At 35.5% G+C, this 21,278-nt stretch overlaps 1 protein-coding gene across 4 annotated transcripts in view; it reads left to right on the top strand.

The window, feature by feature from the left end:
• Window positions 1-21,278, top strand: part of asic2 (acid-sensing (proton-gated) ion channel 2) — a 446,952-nt gene that overhangs the window by 382,697 nt on the left and 42,977 nt on the right. For 3 of the 4 annotated variants that reach the window (XM_051104559.1, XM_051104553.1, XM_051104540.1), the window contains 2 exons: window positions 6,879-7,029; window positions 20,894-21,021. In XM_051104559.1, coding sequence (XP_050960516.1) covers window positions 6,879-7,029; window positions 20,894-21,021 — 279 coding nt within the window. The remainder of the gene's footprint in view (window positions 1-6,878; window positions 7,030-20,893; window positions 21,022-21,278) is intronic. The other variant, XM_051104549.1, reaches the window with a different exon arrangement.

The raw sequence follows: 21,278 nt of genomic DNA, 5'->3' as shown, positions 1-21,278 counted from the left end.
TGCGTTGCTGTCTATGCAGGGTCAGAAAGCTCTCAGATTTCATCAAAAATATCGTAATTTGTATTCCAAAGATGAACGAAGGTCTTATGGGTTTGGAACGCCATGAAGGGGAGAAATTAATGACAGAATTGTCATTTTTTGGTGGACATCCCCTTTAAATTATGTAATAGACAAGCTGCATTTGAAATGCGTTTGTTTTAGGATAAAATATCTATAGTTATTTATCTTTTTCATGTTTATTTATTTCACTTTTAACACTAATTATTTCTAACTCTCTCTTGTCTTAGAGTATCCACAGCAATAAATTCATCAAACTGAGATTTCATCCTATAGAAACATAACAGACACTCTGTGGTGCATAAGCCACTTTAGGGATAAACACACACTGTAGAGAGGAATAAAAGAATGGAGGAGGGCCTGGAGACAGCGAATAAAATGAGAAAACGATGGCATCCATGTCTGAAGAACATAATCCATGTGGCGAAAAACCCCACCAGGCCGGTGACTGATAAGACTCAGAGACATCATCCAGGTCTTTAGATGGGAAATGGGACAACATTATGCTCCTGGCACGCCAGTTGAAACTTCTCCATATTTGAGGATGACTTTACTTAGTGCGAACATTCACAGAAAAGACCACATTTTTCCCTGCGGGTTTAAAACCCTTGGGGTAGTCTTAATTTTTCACTGTTAAATATCCTCATCAGAGAGCCACTCATACATGCTGCATGATCAGTCAGTAAAAACATAAGAAACAAAAAATCGAGGGCGAGAATACAAGGTGATCAACTCTACAGGGAGCGTTCATAACATGCTCCGTTAACACAGTAGTTAGCAGTCGAGAAGATGCTTCGGAGCACTCCAAATAGCATCTAATCATGGACCCCATAAATATTCAAATTAACCTGATTTATTCATACATCTATATTCTTAATCGAAACCTTGAACCAGCAAGAGAGAGCAGCTAAACAACTAGATGTAAATGAGCATGACCTTTTGTGAACATCAAGTTGTGCTTTATCTCCTACTGCTTTCCCTAAATATAATTATCATAATGTATTCCTCATCGGCATATTCTTACGGTCGACCCGCCGCACATTCACCTGTCAGAGGAGCCCTTCTGCAGTCAAGCTTCCCTTGCCTACAGCCATATCACACAAGCGCCTTCGCTAATAGCATCTCTGTCTGTGTCATTAAAAGCAATGGGCATCACTCAAACCAGGTCACGGCATTTTGTTCTGGAACACTCAAACTGCTTCCTTTCTTTGAATGTTTAATGAGATTTTTTTATGCACAGAAGCGCACAAACCAGCTAATGAGCTTGATTTGGCTCGCAAAGGCGCTAATACGTCAACATGCACTCCTAAAACACACACTTCTGAAGTTGTCACAATGAGATGCAAGTTAATTGAAAGTGAACTGATGTGTTTTAGAACATCCTGTGTTTTAATAGTAACCTGCTAACCTTGAGGGAACAGAGTTTGTCTTGTCTTGACGTTAAAGCACTAAACTTTAGGACTAATGGATGATTTTTCTTCTCTGTGAAGTGAAAATGGAAAAAAGAGCCACTTTTTTTGTGTGTTCATTACTCGTTTAAATTAGTTTAATGCTTTTAGAGGCTATTAAGAAAGTGTTCAGCGTGTGTGCTCAAATCAAGCCTTCACAAATGTTTTGCAGTTTGCTGTTAGTTCAGAGAAACATCCTTGGTCAATAATAGCAAATGACTATTGGCAATGACTTTGAACGTTAACATGCTAGGCACTAAGTGGTAATGACAGCGTGCCAACAAGGTCTTTATTCCAAACAACAGCAGTCATAATGGCTTATTGACTATTTTTAAAGGGTGATATGTATTTGTGTGCTTTGTGTTTCAGTATTCTGTGAGAAATTTTTGCAGATGTCACTTGTGATGCTAAGTCTTCGGTTAACTCTTCCTGAAACCTCGTTTTGTAAGAAAGTGATTAGCAGCCACTTTTAACTTGTGTCTTTTGTTGAGGTGGTTACATTATTAGCTCATTGTCAAAGTTGTATGGCTTAAATCCTAAACGGATGGTCTGGTTCCAAAGAGACGTCTTTGGCTTTATGAGGAAAGACAGCTTTAAGTTGCTGGTTCCTATTTAATAAGCCGCAAGCTATCTTAAGCGGAAATCCTCGCTTCTGTTTGCCTTGTCAGTTGAAATTAAATTGAATTTGAAACAGAGAGCAAGAAAAAGAACTAAAGCTGTCAGTCACTGCAGGAAATGAGCACTGTATGGCCCACTGTGTCTTTAGCATTGCTTTCCCTCAGTCCTAACTCTCTCTCTCCATCTTTGAAGGGTGATCTCTGCTAGCACTTAGCTCAGGCATGAAGGATGAGACTGAATATTCATGTCGATTTTGTGGGCTGTGGTCTGGCAGCTGCGGGCTATGGTGATTTATCTTGAACGTCAGGGTGTGTGTGTGTACAGACATGCTGTAAGGAGAAACCTTCTCAATCATTCATCCATCCATCAAGCTCCTATACTAGATAGAAGCAGCTCTTTCAAAGATCTTAGATCAGCGTTCTCCACACTAGTCCTTGGAAAGATACAGTTTCAAAGCAGCTTTCCAAACACAGCTTCGCGCTTATCATCAACCAAAGACCAAAAGCTTACAGTGCTTGTTTTAATTTTATCTTATCTCATCTATTCTTAAAGGGTTAGTTCACCTAATAAATAAAAAAAAAAATCTGTCGTTTACTTACCCTCATGTTGTTGGGGTCATGAACTGAGAAATCAAAATTCCCTTGATCTTTTGACATATAAGAGGTCATTTTACTATCAAAACATCCTCTAAGTTTCAGAACTCAAAACTTTGTTTTTAGTCCAAAAACAGCTTATACTGAAGCTAATAACAAGTTGTAAATGTGCCACTTTATGACGTAATAATGTGGCTAGACACTGCCTCCAAAAAAGAAGATCAATGCCTGTTTCTACATCAGTGCCTGTTTAGCCCCGCCCACCGATTTGCGCATTAACGAGAGGCAAGCGCAGAAACCAAACAATGATGGCTTCAAAGACAACAAGACACTGTGCAGTGCCAAGTTGTGGAAAAACATTCTTTGCATTGCCTCCCTTCTGATCCCAACATTAGGAAAGAGTGGATTTTTATTTTTACTGAAATTCCAGATCATGTCAGTAGAACTTGGTCCTTTATTCACTTAATTTTACTGCGGACTTGTTTACAAACAAGGCACAATTCGACGCAGGATTTTCAGAAAGATTGAAATGAAAAGACAATACTTTGGCAACTCTATATTGAATCCAACAGTAATGCCGCATCACACAAGTGTGAGTAACTGTTTTTATTATGTGGTCACTATTGCTTTGTCTGTTATTACAGATCGTTTCATACGTTCTGAGTATATATGCATTTTTAACCTAAATCACAGCAGCGTCCATCCATGAAGGATGGAGGCTGTCAAACATACACAATTATTAGCTAATCATAGCATTGGGTGTTTACTTCCGAATTTGCAATCCACCATGCCTATTAATGCCTGTATGGCATGATGATACTGTGCCGGCTATACTGAATCCAACAGTAATGTTGCACTACACAAGTGCAAGTAACTGTTTTTATTAGATAGTTACTATTGCTTCGTCTGTTATTACAGATCATTTGATATGTTCTGAGTATTTATGTGTTTTTAACCTAAATCACAGCAGCGTCCATCTTTGAAGGATGGAGACTGTCAAACATACACAACCATTAGCCAATCATAGCAGTGGGCATTTATTTCCATCTCTAATCAAACTTCTAAATTATGATGTTTTTTATTTAAAAATCTTGATAACATTATAAGTGGACCTTAAAAAAAAAAAAACAGTACAAAATAATAAAAAAAGGCAATTCATGACCCCTTTAAACCTGTATTGGCTTATTTTCTTTTGTGGATGAATGCTTCAACAGTTGTTTTTTTTTTTGTTTGTTTGTTTTTTTTTTGTCTGTACAAAGAAAGTCAGTGGGTTCCAAAACAACATTGGACTCCACTGAGTTTACCTGTATGAACCACACACACAGTTCTGCTAAATATATTTGGTGTTTCACAGAAGAAAAAATAAATCATACACATTTGGAATGACATGAGGGTGAGAAAATGATTTTAAATGATCATTTTTGGTTGAACTATCTCTTTAAAAAAATCTCCTATCTTAGACACTGAGGCTGTTGAAACGTGCATAATCATAATTATCATCATTATCCAGAGATCCAGATTTTTCCATTTATGTCTTTTCTTGTGCTGTCCGTTATCATCAAAACAAGCTGAGAATTGCTTTATCTCGCTCTCTTAATTACATATCATCTCACTATCAAATTTAGCCCCAAATTAGAGCTAAAAGCAGAAAGAAAGGGATAAAGGACTTGGGTTTTGTAAAGGTGGTGGACTCTTTTCGCTCCATTACTCTCAAATGGTTGTATTTGTCTCTGCTCAGTCCACTGTGTAAAACACCTTCGTTGGTAAATGAATATAAACGCACCCAGCTCTCTGTCCTTTCTCCTGCATGTCATCCGAACAGGGAACATTGGGGTCGTTCTATTGCTCTTTCCTGGAGGGCTATGATGGGGAAGGGCTGTGAAGGGTGACGGGAGAGATTCACTTTGTATCTAGATGTTATCTAGTTCTCACAAACCCACATCAGAGAAGAGTATTTTCTCTAATATGTGCATTTTAAGGGTTAGCCAGCGGGCACGTCTGAAGATAAAGATGCTGCACAGTTCTAATCACGTTCTTCAAACAAACAAGGCAGGAAATGCAAGTCTGAAACCCCATAACATATACGACTGATACTATAGGTGAATGATGTTAAAGGGGTGGTTCATCTGAAAATTCACCATGTTCTTCCAAACCGGGAGAGTTTCTTTCTTCTGCCGAACACAAAAGGAAAATCTACTGGCTGCTCTTTTCTATGCAATTATAATGGGGACTAGAGCTTTCAAGGCTGCAAAAGGACTAAAAAGCAGCATTAAAGCCATATGAAAGTAGTCCACATGACCTGTACTTTCCAAGTCTTCTGAAACCATGTGAATGCTTTGTGTGAGTAACAGACTTGAAATAGATTGAAATTTAGCACATTTTTTGAAATTCACATCCAACTTCATCTTTGTTCTCCTTTTAAAAATTCATGAGAGGACATGAGGGAAGTATTGATGTCCAATTTGTGAAACTTTTTATTTGAATTTGATCCTTCCAGTAAATCACAAACACTGAATGATTTGTTATTTGTGATGAGTCAGACTCATCTGATTTTTGACTAGAAGGGAAGGAGATCAGTCAATATTGACTTAAATTCCTCCCACAAAGCTATCATCACATGGCTTTAGAAGAATATAGCTAGCTGGACCACTTTCATAATACTTTTTATGGTGCTTTTTTATCCTTTTGAAGCTTGACATCTGTTCGTTCATTTTATTTGCATGAAAAAAGTAGCCAGAATATTCTACAAAATGCCTTCTTTTTGTCTTTCACAGAAGAAAGACATAAAGGGTCAGAACAACATGAAAGTGAGTGCGTGGCATATGTGACAGAATTGTCATTTTTGATAGAAATCTAAAAGACTATTTGTGGTTATGTGTCTGTAGCATACTGCCAATTATCACAGCTATTCTGACTCGTGTGTATAAATTAAAGGGAAACACATTATGCTACATACAAAATTAATAGCAGCCTATAAGGCCTATGAAAACTGAAGCCTGCAATTTGCAGTACTGCAAATATTTTTTTTTCAATATGCAACTGTCAAACCTTTTCAAAAGTAAACACTTTACAGTCTTGGCTATAAAAAAAAAAAAAGGAAAAGAAAGAAAAAACAGGCTCAAACGTTATAATTACCGATCCCTGTGACAACCAGCTAAAATGTATTAATTATAGTTATGTGTAATATTATAACTCTTGTTATGACTAGTTAAAAAAGTAAGGCCATTTAGTATTTTTTTTTTGTCTGTTTGTGTTTTTGGTTATCTGCACAAGGAATACCAGAAAGACTCATGAGGGACAGCACATAAATATTGCATGTGATATCTAAACCACTGTTTATGTGGAGCTGCATGCATTCTGCGATCTCCACCCAACAGAATTACATCAATAATCTTATAACCAGAAGTTCATTGACCTACAGAGTATTCCCATCTCAGGAGGATAATTCAGACAACTTTACAGCGCAATAAATATACATATTTGACACTAAATTATTCATGTAAGTTAAAGAAATATTATACTCGTCGTAAAAATTATATATATACAAGCTTCACATTAATACTTTTGAAGACTTCAGCCTGCTAAGCATTCATTAAAAATGTATTTAAATACAAAGTTCTGGTATGAAACTCTAGATGGTGCAGTCCAATAGGTCTAATTCAATCTGACATAATGACATCATTATCACATGGTGCAGCTGATTGGTTCTCTCCTGTATCAGTAGCCAATAAGCTCGCTGCACAACATTCCAGTGTATGACTAGTGCTTGCTGTAGCAATTGCAGTGCTTTAGAAACCCTTCACCTTCCCCAGCTCCACCTGTATAGATTTGCTACGTGGTGATTCATGTATGCTATTATGGGAGTTATTTCATGTATTTTACATGTGCAGCAGCAGTTTTTTTGTACATGCTCACAGCAGCATGTTGTGGATTTATTGGCAGTAGCAAGTCTTGATAGTTGCTCTGCCGCAGCAGCAGGGTAGCAGAAAAAACATTAACATTGTCATGTACATTACCATGCCAAGTTGTCATGACAGAAATGGCATTTATACACATGCAGAAGAAGTCAAAATTATTGCCTGTGGGAACAGCATCATACGCATAAATGGCTTAAAATTGATGAAGTCAAATAAACTTTCTCTCTCGCGTTTTCTCTTTCCAGGTGTTTACACGTTATGGGAAGTGTTACATGTTTAACGCTGCTGAAGAGGGGAAGACTTTGAGGACTACGATGAAAGGAGGCACAGGCAACGGCCTGGAGATCATGCTGGACATCCAGCAAGATGAATACCTGCCTGTGTGGGGAGAAACAGGTAGACACACACACACAAACACACACAATTACAGTCAACTCTAATCACACTATGTACACTTGAGCTGTCCCAGAGGTTTTCCTTGTTAAACATCTCTCCTCATTTGCAGGAGAAACTCTGATTGTCTTGCAGGTGTCTGATTAGGGCAAGGTTTTGTCAGCGTTTTCAGTGTGAAGCCGTCCCCAGGGACGCGGTGAATATTTGCGAGAGACACACACCTTGAAGAACAGCTGTGATGCTGTAATGGTGTAGACAAATCCAGTGGGATTCATTATCAAATAGAAGTTCTTGCATCCTGTGGAACTGATCTGATGCAGCGACACTTTTCTGAACAGTGGTACACAAAAACTTCACTTGTTTGATTACCGTTGTGACACCCAAGCAAAAGCATAGCTTTCCTTGTAGTGTGTACAATATTTCAAAGGAGATGAAAGCATTTAGGATTAAGAGAGCAGCTTGAGTATTCCCAGCAAAAGATTCATTAGCATTTTAAAGGTTACAAGTTTAGCTTAGGCTGAATTCAAATTTATTCCAAGAAATATCGACACACTTTTTTTGCCAACAAGGAACAAAAGGAATCAGAGCGTGATGACTATACATTTCATCAGCTGTTTTGGGAGAGTGGCCTTTAAAGCAGTGGCACGAATTGTACCGCAGCTTTATTGCTGCTTCAGGGCTGATACGTAAATCCTTTAGATTTACTTTTCCTCACCTTCACATAACTGTGAAGGATATGGACAATTCCTCTAAAATTCCTATGTACCGTAGAACCAATATACGGCCTGTTTTATGACCCAAAGTCCATCTGCTGTCGGATCAGCCATTAGAGCAGCGCTGTGGGCTGAATGCCTTTGAGGAGATTTTGTGAGGGTGAATACTGAGGTCTTGTTCTTTTCCTTGCATTCAAATTTTAAAGGGATAATTCAACCAAAAATGAAAACTCTGTCATTAATTACTCATTCACATGTCGTTCCAAACCCGTATGACCTTCGTTCATCTTCAGAACACAAATTAAGATATTTTGATGAAATCCAAGAGCTTTCTGACCCTGCACAGACACCTTCAAGGCTCAGAAAGATCATTAAAATAGTCCATGCGACATCAGTGGTTCAACCGTAATGTTATGAATATCTTAATTTGTGTTCTGAAGATGAACAAAGGTCTTACAGGTTTGGATCGACATGAGGATGAGTAATTAATGACAGAATTTAGTGCACCGTTTATTCTGCTCTTCCTCTTTTTTTCTTTAAATGTGTCCAGTGTTCTCATCGCGCCATTCTTATGTAAACACTTTCTCGCATGTATCATTAAAGCACCAGATTTGAATTGTATGAATATGTTCAGTGACTAATGACTCACACAAAGCTATCGTATGGTTTTACACGACTCTGAATATTCCTCATTTGGAATCACTTTTATGATTCTTTTATGTAATTTCTGGAGCCTGAGAGCTGCTATCCTCTCATCCCACATCTCCTGTTGTGTTCCATAATGAGTAAATGAATTTTCATTTTTGGATAAACTTATCTTTTAACATTGCTCCGGCAAAGATGTTTTCATTTATTATTTATTAATTTACTTAAGGACATTTGGCTAAAAGTCATTGTTTATAAGCAAAATGATCCTTGCACAGAAAATAACAGAACTATCAGCTTACTGATAAAAAACGTTAAACTTTTCATGGTTTCTTTTATTTAAAAAACGAAGCTGTTTTTATTATTCAACAGATAAAGCCACATGAAGCTGAAAGACAAAATGGAGCTGATGTTTTTCACAGCAGTTTCTCAGTAAACTTCCACAGCTAAAAGATGCAGTAGATGAGGTAATAGTGGTGGGGGAAGTTTTCAAAGCTTCAAAGGGAGGCGTGACGACAAAACAAATTTCTAGCAATTGGATAGAAGAAAAGTCAGCAGATCAGCTGCTGTATTGTTTACTTTCTTTGGAGTCTAAATTATCAAGACCAGAAAGTCATCCGTCTGCATCCACCATTCTACATCTGACACTTGAACATTTTTGGAGGGCCATGGGGGAAAGAAATGCAGAAATTGGAAATGGAAGAGGTGAAGAGGAAGTGTGTGCATGCATATGTAATATAATAAATGTGCTAAAAAATCTTGGCACGATGCACAAGGAAGATGACACGTCTGGAGCAGAGAAAGAGCCCATGATAAACTTGCTATCATCTTTTTCAAATTTAAGACATTGAGAGAGATCCCTGAGCCTCACTGAATAAATGTGCAGCCAATCCGTCATTCTGTCTGCCTGTTTCCAACTCTGATGAATGCAGAGTGATGAAGAACTTATTCACTTTGAAAGAAGAAATGGGGAGATAAACAATATGTTATGTAGAGCAAGATTCGGTGTGCCTGAATGGGAATATTTATGTGTTTATTGTTTTTTGGATACAGGGCTGAACCTCAGCAGTACTGTAAATTTAGTAGAAAGATCCCTGGTTTGCTGTCTTGTTTCAGTGCATTTTGCATTCCCCTCTCTCATTTCACTTTGCTTTCCTCTTCATGTTTTCATTTTATTCTTCTAAATTAGTGCTTTCATACTAAATAAACTTACTTTCACTATCTCTCCTTGCTGTAATAGATAAAAAGTCAATGTAAGTTGGATAACTGTCCTTAGTTATCTCATCTGTGGGTTGTTAGATCTAGAATTCTAAAGTATAATAAAGTAGCTCTTTAAGATTACATTTATCTAACCCAATTTAGAGAAAGAGAGAGACTGTGCATACGTGAATTACATGCGTCTGTATTATCGAGTATTCAGACTGACCATGATATACAATGGTTGTTTACCTGCACATCTCTGGATGTTCTTTTTTTTTTTTTTTTTTGAGAAGATGTTATTGATTCAGAGAGCATGATGCCTAAAAAATGTTTCAGTTTTATCAAAAGACCTTTTCATGTTTGCCTCCATGTTGGTTTCTTACTTTTATGTGAATTCTTGTTTATGGCTGCTTTTTTTTTTTTTTTTTTTTTTTTTAATTCTTAAGTCTTTTATGGTCGTGTGTGTGTGTGTATGTGTGTGTGTGTGTGTGTGTGTGTGTGTGTGTGTGTCAGGGTTGTTTTCCATCTAGAAGTGATTTGGGAATGCAAATTAAATTTGTTGAACACAGGATGTGTAATTATAATTCGGTAACACTTCACAATAAGGTTCAGTTTCAGAATTTCAGTTTTCAGTTTCAGTTTTTAGTTTCAGAATTTACTAATGCATTATTAAAAATCACAAGTTGTGTTTTTTAACATTAGGTAATGCACTGTGAACTAACATGAACAAACAATGAATTTTTATTAACTAATATTAACAGAGATTAGTTAATACATTAACTAATGTTAACAAATAACACCTTATTGTAAAGTGTTACTTATAATTCAAAAGTGAATTTAAGTAAAGTTGAAATTTAAGGTCCACAGGTTTTAATAATAGGAATAAAATTCTTCTTCTTCTTCTTCTTCTTCTTCTTCTTCTTCTTCTTCTTCTTCTTCTTCTTCTTCTTCTTCTTCTTCTTCGTCTTCTTCTTCTTCATATTTTTATTCTTATTCTTAATATAAAAATAATTTCTCTCTGTATAATTTACCAATAAACAAGCCATACACAACACATGAGGTATTTCCAGAAACATGAAATGATGATAATCAGTGTTTAAAATGCCACCTATATGGATGTTTTATTAATCAATTAATTATCAATTTATGTATTTTATTATAATTAATAAATGATGCTTCATTTTATGGATTATGGTGGAAAAGCACTTTGTGTCTCGGAATGCTGTATTTGCAATTAAAATTTGTTGTTTATGTAATATAAAGTCATCTAGATGCAATGTGGTGAACATTTTGTGGTGCTGAATAGAAACATTTGTGGGAAAAACGGCTTTGATGTTAATTTTACACTATTGGCTTAGTTCAGAGAAATTTGAGAAGGCATGTTGAGAAAACGCACGCATGCAGCAATTAATGATCTAGTTATGTTTTGATATTAAAATATGTTGGGGTAATGAAATTCCTCTTTTGCTGTAACTGTTAAATTTCTTTGAATTTAAATTCCAAACATCCCTCTTCAAACTCCAAATTTAACACCCCGTGAGGCTCAAATCAATTCAAACTCATGAACTGAAAAGGAACGCATTTGAATTTCCAAACTTTGCTCGGCCCTGGTGCGTGTGTGTTTTGAAAAGTAAATGTCTCTGTGCTATGATATTTAATATATAGTTGGTCTTGCAAATATAATTTAGGGAGGAGAGCATTAAATGTCTCTTCACTCTCTCTTTCTGTCCTTCATGCCTGCACTCTCATTTAGGTTCTTGATCAAAGTCGAATATTTATGCATTCTGCTCAGCAGCATGTGTTGTTTTTCCACTTTGTAGCAGTGGAAATGCCGGCAGGTTCTGGCGGTTGATCACTAAGTCGGGAATCAACAGCCTCAATCTGTAAAGATATTAAACTTCACATGGCAAATATTTGATTGATTTCTTTTCGTTTCTCAACTTTAATTAAACCAACTTGCTTAATTATTGAACTGAGGACCCCAAATTGGAGTCAATAGTCATTTTTAACCAACAATTATTTGGTTGTGTGTAAATATATTAATCAGGGTAATATAGCAGCAGGGAATAAAATTACACTTTGCGTGTCTTATTAGAAGATGCAAAGGAAAGATCAGCAGAGTCTACATAAATGATAAATAGAAGTCCGCTGTGTCACAAATCATTCTGTGAGAGTATAAAGAAGAGAATCTCCCAATAGGTGTTGTTGACTTTCCTTCATGCGCACACTCTCTCTATATCTCATTTCCCATCATCCCCTCATAATGACCTGTCTTTCATCTGTAATATCTAAAGTGTCAGGTGGAAGAGAAAAGACTCAAACAGACAGACTTCAAAAGCACTGGCATGGTTTTGAGTTGAAGAGAGTCCTTCTCATGTGTCTGCTAAGAGCATTGGTCTGAACACTGATTCGTCTTTGGTTTATCTTATTGATTCATCTTAATACATACATACAAAAATAAATAATTCTAGCAATGTGAATACATTTATGCCGGGTTATTCAATTAAAGCATTATCCCATTCAAATATGAAAATCGTCCCATCTAGTGGGCTGTTAAATTGTTGAGCCAGGTTATTTTCCCTTAAATTTTCACTTGGGCTAAAACAATAATTTGTGTTTTTTAGAAGATGAACACTGCTTAGACTAATAATGTACTAGTCCTTTTGTTGTGAAATTATAGATAATGTGATTGTAGGATTGTAGTTTTGCTTTGTTTATATATATATGTATGTATACGTTGTATATATATATACAGCTCATATAGTTGACTGATGACAAATACGACACAGGACAACAGCTCCATAAATGAACTTATGCCCTAAAATTCAAGATATTGGTGTAAAAAAATGCCCCGTATGTGTTTTGTCTCATTTATGTAAGAGCAACAGCAATATGACACCAGTGCTGATTTTGTCCCGATCTATAACAAGCTTAAATGTGATTTTATACAACAGTTCAGTAAATATTAAGTTGGTATTGTGTTATATTTTAACAGAATATTATGTGTTTTGCGACACAGCAGTGTTCAGTTTCTGAATGAATCCGCGTTTTGAACGAATCGTGTGAATAAATGATTCAAAAGCCAATTCATAAAGTGAGCCGTTTACTAAATTCCTGAATGAATCAGCCGTTTGAACAAATCGAAAAAAAGACTCATAAACACATTTATCACCACCTGCTGGCAGATTTAGTTTCTTATTTACAGTATAATTTCATTAAAATAATAATAATAATCATCATCATAATAATACAAATATTAAAGGGATAGTTCACCCAAGAAAATTAAATTCTGTCATTATTTACTCACTCTCATGTCATTTCAAACCTTTCTTTTGTGGAACATAAAAGAAGGTATTTTGAAGACTGTTGGTAACAAAGCTGTTTTGGTTACCAATGACTTTCACTGCATGCACAAAAAATACTGAAATGTTTTTCAAATTACCTTCTTTTATGTTCCATAGTTTACGTTGCAGCCTAAAATGTTTGTGTAATAAAGTGTAGGTTGAATCGAATAAAATATTTCAATACAATTTGTAATGTCTACTTGAAACTTTCTCATTTAACACAAAAATAGCTATAAATCATCTTTTGTGGGTATTTTCACAGTCAAATTTATTTTGCGAATAATTCGATTAATTAATCGAAACATCATGTAATTAATTAGATTGAAATTTTTAATCAACGGACAGCCCTAATATATATATATATATATATATATATATATAGAAAACTTGGACATATTCTATTATTTTTTGTGTACTTGGAAAGACAGATAGAGACTTTAGCTTCACTATGAAAAACTGCTCATGTAAATGTATTTTATGAGCTGAACTTGAGATTCATAAATCATTCATGTTGATTTAGTGAACAAGATCAAGAGATTCATTGAAAAGATTAGATTCAAAAGAATGTTTCTGTGAAGAATGACTTAAATTTTGGTTGGATTATAGCTTCAGAAGGTTTGATTTTGGTCTGTTTTGCACAAAAAAAAAAATGCTATAGCTGCAGAAGTCTTGAAATATAGTAAGGAGCAATTACAGGATATTCATTAATTACATAGGAAACAGTCATTGCAGGGCTGATTTCCGTTTTAGGGAGGTCCATCCATTTTGCAGTGATCTCAAGGATGGTTTTGGCCTGTCAAAGGTTGTGGGCTCAAACCGTTTCTTGGCTGACATTTATTAGCAGTAAGAAAATTGCAACTGTCTATCAGGATATGTATATCACTGACAGGGCACATTTGGTTGTATTTTATTTTGTGACTGGACTGGAACAGAGAGTGGGCTGCGGATGAGCGATAGTGAAGTGGAACGGAACACAGAGAGCTTCTGTGACACCTGAACTGCGCTCCAATAATTGGTGACCTCTGATTTACAAATCCTAGGACTTTGCACTTCTCTGTCAAGTTATATAACAAGACTTAATATATTTGCCCCCGGCATCCCTTTCTAAGACCTTGAAAGAGGTTTATTGTAAATCCACACAGATCTAAGATAAACTATTGTTCAGAAGTTTGGGGTTGGTAAGATCTATATTTTGTATATTTATATTTATAACCACATTTGGGATCGTTTGAAGCATTTTGGAAGTTCAAAATCGGGGCACCATATCAGTCCATTATATGGAGAAAAATCCTGAAATGTTTCCCTCAAAAACATAATTTCTTTACGGCTGAAGAAAAAAAGTCATGAACATCTTGGATGACGAGGGGGTGAGTACATTATCTGTAAATTATTTTTTTCTGGAAGTGGACTTCTCCTTTAAACGGTTATTTATAATGTTGCAAAATCCAATAATACAAAATTTCAAATAATACAAAATTTAATAAGTTACAAAATTTCAAATAATAAATAAATGATTTCTGAAGGAACATGTGACATTTAAGACTGGAGTAATGATGCTGATAATTAAGCTTCACCATCACAGGTATAAATTACATTTAAAAATCTATAAAAATAGAAAACTGTTATTTTGAACTGTAATAATATTTCACAATATTTACTGTATTTTCATCAGATTAATACAGCCTTGGTAAGATTTCTTTGCAAAAACATTTTAGCAATTCCAAACTTTTGAGCATTTAACATAATCAACCAGTAAAGAAAACAGAGTAAAGCTATTACATTTTTTATTTTGCTCTCAAAGTACTTAATTCTGAACATTGGGATTAAATTGCTAGGAAATGATTGCACACATTGTTGGTATGCATTTGGCAGATTTATAGGTATTAAGGTTATGGAATCATCCACTAGAAGCCAAGGACTGCTGAGATGAGCAAAAATTTAGGGACAAAGGACATGGGACTCACCTCAGGCATAAGAGCAAACATATACACTATAACACATAGACATTTAAATACAGTAACACTGCAATTAAATAGCCCCTTTAATGCTATAAAATTAATACTCTTCATAGTACAAACTACACATTTGTGTTTGCTACCTGCATTAAATCCATACTTGTACTACTGCTATATTTCACCACATCTCCAACAGCAGCCAGTGTCTGAGCTTCCAGTTCCTGTTCTTTTTCCTGTTTGTGTTTCTCTCTTCATTTTGTTTCTTTATACTCTGAGGCTTTAATTTGGAGTGACAGATTTTTATCTGGAGCAAACAATGAATTAGCATGACAATACTTTCAACATACAAATACGAAATTATTCACCAACCTCTCACCAACCTAACAGCAAACATTCACGTCTCATCATTAACCTGCAGAGACACACACGACGGCACATTCTTTCTTACATCCCACACAAATACACCTCATTACTGAGATTCTTATAGTGTTGATGATGACTGTAGTGAAAAATGGTGAAAAGCTGAAGCCTTCTTCACAACCAAGTACAGTCTATAATGAATAGTTGTTTTCTTCCCCAGCATCACAAAGACCTGAATCGGATGCAGCTGATTATTCAGGAAGAGAAATGAATGATTTTGGTTCTGACTCAGATTTGCTTAATGGTTTTGGATCCTTAATGGGTCTGTTAATGATTGTTTTAGTACTTTGGAGGAAACATGCACAAATATAGCGCTCCTGATAATTTCCTGTGACAAACTTCTGTTTAAAACATTAGTTCACTTCAAGAATAAAAATGTCTTGATAATTTACTCACCCCGATGTCATCCAAGATGTTCATGTTTTTCTTTTTTCAGATGAAATGAAATTAAGGTTTCTGAGGGAAAACATTCCATGATTTTTCTCCATATAGTGGACTTCAGTGGGGATCAACTGGTTAAAGGTCCAAATTGCAGTTTCAGTGCAGCTTCAAAGGGCTCTACACAATCTCAGTGAGACGAATGGTCATTTAAAAAAACAAAAAAAACTAAAACAGTGTATATTAGGGCAGTCAGTTTAACGCATTAACTTAATTAATTAGTTATGAAAAAATAACGTGATTAAAATATTTAACACACTAACGCCCAGTGCGTCCCCGTCCCCAGACCTGTATGTTATCTTACATTTAATACAGTTGACTGTTGACAAATAAGATGCAGGGCATCATAGTTCAAGATATTGGGGCCAAAATGCTACTGTATGAGTTTTTTTCTCTCAAATTTATCTCAGCAGTATCACATGAGTGCTGTTTGCCCCAAATATAACAAGTGCAAATGTGATTTAATTAGGGCTGGTAAACGATTAATCATGATTAATCGCATACAAAAGAAAAGTTTGAGTTTGCCTATTATATGTGTGTGTACTGTGTGTAATTATTATGTATATATAAATACATGTATTCATGTATATATTTAAGAAATATTTGCAAGTATCATATCAATTTATATTATATATAAATAAAAATATTTTGTACATAAATAACATATTTCTCTTAAATATATACATTAACTCAACTCAACTTTTATTTTGTATGTGATTAGTCGTGATTAATCATTTGCCAGCCCTAGATTTTATACAACAGTAAATGAGAAGTTAATATTGTGTTATATTTTAAACACAATATTGTCAGTTTTTGCTCAGTTTTGCCAACAAAAAAAATTACCTATAAAGCCACAGCAGAACTGTTGTGCATCTGTGAGCATTCTGTGTCTAGTTTCTGAATGAATCTGCGTTTTGAATAAATCATATGAGTCAATGATTCAAAAGCTCATACACAAAGTGAGCTGTTTACTAAATTCCTGAATGAATCAGACAGTTGAACGAATCGAATGAAAGACATTTACCACTACCTGCTGGCAGTTTAGTTTCTCATTTAATTATGTCATCATTAACTGAGACCTGAATGACTCACTTTCTTTTGTGGAACATAAAAGAAGGTATTTTTAAGACTAGAGATTAAACATTTTAATTGACTGACAGCCCTAACGTATATTTTTTTAAAACAAATGTTTGTCTTGCATTAGCTCTGTGATGCACGTTCGCGACTTCACGCATTACGTAATCACATTGAAAAGGTGACACGTGGTTAGTTCTTTGTTTACTCCGATTCAAAAGGGTAGGGTAGGGAAAAAAAACCTCAACTTCAAATTTGTCCTACATCATTCTTTAACCTTTTTTTGTAAAGGGCGTTTGACATTCTTTGACTTTTAAAACAATGGGTTGGTACTTCCCCCTGTGTCATGTGAGACCTTTCCAATGTGATTATGAGCTGTGAAGTTGAGCTAGTGCAAGACAAGCATTTGTGGTTAAAAAAGTATATACATTTTTATTTTTTTTTTAGAAAATGACCAATGGTTTCACTAGATAAGACCTCTATTCCTCAGCTGGGATCCTGTAGAGCCCTTTAAGGCTCCATTGAAACTGCACTTTGGAACTTCAACCCATTGATCCCCAATAAAGTCCATTATATGGAGAAAAATACTGGAATATTTTTTAAAAAAATTATCTGGAAATTTTTATTTTGGAAGTGAACTAATCCTTTAATATTGCTGCAAACGTAAAATGTCCCAGTCTTAAAAAACCCTCTGGATAATAATATACATATATTCTAACAAATCTCACAAGAAATCATCACAAACACAATGTGCATTTTATTTTTATTTATGTTTTTTATTTATTTTTATTTTATTAAGTTCATCAAACTTATTTTTTATATATATATTTTTTTTTTATTAAGTTCATCAAACCAAATTAATTAATTGTGAGGACAATACAGTAGTGTAGTTTATTTATTGGCTTTGTAGTATTTCATAGCATTCTTTCTTTCTGTGCTGGAAGGATCTTTCTTTTATCACATTTAAGGACACAAGAACACAACCGAGCTAAAAATAATTTTTTATGTCATGGCGCAGTACATGCAGTAGCTGTGGCGCAACTGAAGCAGTGCCGGAAACCCTGTCAGTGTATTTTAGTATAGCTTTCCGTCCACGAATGGAACATCATGAATTTTTTATTTTATTTATTCATTCATTTCTTTCTTTCTTTCTTTCTTTCTTTCTTTCTTTCTTTCTTTTTTTGAGACAGTTCTTTATTCACAGTTTTAAAGGGTCATCGGATGCCCATTTTCCACAAGTTGATATGATTCTTTAATATGATTCTCTAATATACTTTGATTAAAAATTCTCAATGGTTTTGTAAAACAACACACTTTTTACCTTGTCAAAATGAGCTCAGCAAAAGTCATCTCATTCTAAGGGGTTGTTCCTTTAAATGCAAATGAGCTCTGCTCATCCCGCCCCTCTCTTCTCTCTGTGGAATGACGATCTTGTTTACTTTAGCTGCATTTAGCCGCGTACTAACTACCACGTTACAAGGAAAGGCGATCACAAAGATTCATAAAAAAACGCTTATACTCACTTAAATGACGACCACTATGTTCATTATTACATCCAGCAACACAACACCTCAATCGCTTTATCAGAGATATTCTTGTCTAACTTACATCCCTGCTTCGGCATCGAAACTAGGAAAGTTACTGGACTGTGACAGCTGGTCTGAGGTAAGAGCTCATGTCAATCAGCTATCATGGGAGCGGCCTCTGTGGGTGTGACGCCACACCAACAGGCATCTGAGAACGGCTCCATTTGAAAAAGGGGATATTATTTTTACAGATTAATTAAAAACCACTGCATGGATTTGTATCATTATAGGGTAGATTTGTACATACACTGCCAACACACATTAATGTTCAAACAACATGAAAAAGTGAACTTAGCATCCGATGACCCTCTTTAACGATTGCTGACTTTGTTTTATTTTTATATTCTTATTTATTCTTTCTTGCTTGCTTTCTTGCTTTCTCTGCAGCATACTTTACATAAATTCTTGCCTGTACACTTGAGTTCACTTGACTCTTTGACAGGTTTTGAGCTTTTAACTGTCTTCTGCAAACTAATACCCATCATATTTGACAGGCTACACTTTGGTGCATTTGATATGGGACGTATGAACACATGCACACAGCTGAAAGTATTGACTGGTCCCAGTGTGTGTGAGGCTGCTTGCAGCTGCTGTCATGGTGTGTTTCCATCAGTGCTTTGGCCTCTGGAGTGTGAGTGGAAGGTGGGGGGTCTTTGTGGCTGTGCTCTCCTGATATAGATGGCTGTTAAGATGCCTGCGAGCCTGCAGGGGGCCTGATGACTGAATGAGGCCGGTTGAGGTGGGTGGGGGAAAAATGAACACATCTCTCGCAACCAATATCACAGGCTAGCGAGGCACGGCTAATCAAACAAAATGACAGATATTAAATGTGGTAGTGTTCTGTGAGTCATGGCAATCCATTTGAAAGAAAGAAAAACAGAGGTTGACTGTGAAATGGGTCTGATTTCCGGCTGCTTTTTCCTTTATTTGATTTTTTTTTTTTTTTTTTTTGTGGTATTGTGTTGTATGGTATTGAATTGAGGTTAATGGTACTAAAGCTGCCACTTTTTCACAAATAGTCAGAATAACCGACAAATGGGTGAGAACAACAAAAAGTAGATCATAACTCACAGTGGTCTGTGTTCACTGCTGCTCTAAGTGTATTTGAATGTATTCAAATGTATTCAGGGTTGATCTTTTTTTTTTTTTTTAAGTTATATTTTTGGCTTTATTTTGATGAAATAGGGTGAGAGGAGACTGGAGAAAGGAACTCAACCTGGTCTGCCCCAGTGTTGCTAAGTCTATGGTTTTCCTGCAGAATTGGGCTACTTTAACTAGGATTGAAAAACAAACAAACAAAAACATGATATTTATCCCCTGGAATGAGGGCCCCTGGAGACCCCGCTCAGGCTAGTTTTGACTAGCAGCTGGGCAGGTTTTCTTGTAAAAACCTGGCAACCCTGGAGTGGCCACTGCTATTAATATCCCACAAGACTGTAACTCACACAATTCATCAATATGTTTGTACTGTTTTTCCTCCCTAAATCTAGAATCAAATTTTGAACTACCAACTCAAACCACACATACACAAAAATGACAGACTCCTGATGATTTTAAAAATAGTAAAGTTTAAAAGTTTGGGGTCAGTATGATTTTTTTGATTAAAAGAAATGAATGCTTTTTTATTTAGCAAGAACAAAAGATAAACTGATCAAAATTTAAACTTAAAACAATAATGTTGCAAAAGATTTCTAAATGAATGCCGTTCTTTTGGTCTTTTTTTTTTTTTGAGAATGCTGAAAAAATGTATCAGTTTCCACAAAAATATTAAGCAGCAAAACAGATTTCATCATTGGTGATAATAAGAAATGTTTCTTGAGCAGCAAATCAGCATATTAGAATTATTTCTGAAGGATCACGTGACACTGAAGACTGGAGTAATGATGCTGAAAATTCAGCATCGCATGACATGAAGAAATTAGATTTTAAAATATATTAAAATTTAAAACAGTTAGTTTGAATTGTAATAATGTTTTACTGTAATCAAATAAATCACATAATACAGACTTGGTCTGTGTAAGAGACTTAAACTTAAAAAAAAAACAGATGAGTATATATGAATGTTCCTGTATATATTAGTATTTTTGTCACATTGTTAAAATAATTAAATATGATTGAGCAATTCAGTGACCTTACAATAATGCTGTATTCCATTTAATTTGGAAAGTCTGATTTATCAAGGTCTTTGAAAAAGTGCAAAAAAGGTACTTGACGTTCTTGAACTTTGCAACTCAATTTAGTGTTCATTAGCATTACAACAAGGACAAAAACAAATCTGTGTGCACCAAAGCAGTTGTGAATCTGGTGGAAATAAAATAAAGCTGGTCACCAGCAGAATCAGCACAGGTGGTCTAGACATTTTTTTCTTTCAAGAATTAAAGCATTAAAGATGCAAATGTCTTCATTCAAGGCTACTTCTGCTTAACACCTCCATTGTACTCTGTTGAAGCAAAACTAATCTTTTTATTTCTCTCTCTTCTTCTTTCCTTTAGAAGAGACGGCATTTGAGGCAGGAGTGAGGGTGCAGATCCACAGTCAGGCTGAGCCTCCCTTTGTGCATGAGCTGGGCTTTGGAGTCGCCCCAGGCTTTCAGACCTTCGTGGCTACCCAGGAGCAAAGAGTAAGTGAGCTTTGACCCCTTGTTTGTCCTCAGCCTAAATATTTATGTCTCTCAAGCCCTATTTACACTTAGTATTAACATGCATCTAAGGTGATCCTGTCACAGGAGTTCAGTAAAAGCAGTGCTCAAACCACAATCGATAGTCAGAAACGGATGCCACAACATGTCATTGGTAACGTAAATACTAATGCATCCTGACACATCTCACACAACAGCGAAAGATGCTAACTGACCGAACCCCCACACCAAAATGAGAT

The sequence above is a fragment of the Labeo rohita genome, chromosome 3, assembly GCF_022985175.1.
Source record: "Labeo rohita strain BAU-BD-2019 chromosome 3, IGBB_LRoh.1.0, whole genome shotgun sequence".
Lineage (NCBI taxonomy): Eukaryota > Metazoa > Chordata > Actinopteri > Cypriniformes > Cyprinidae > Labeo > Labeo rohita.
This window is presented reverse-complemented; position numbering and strand designations above follow the sequence as displayed.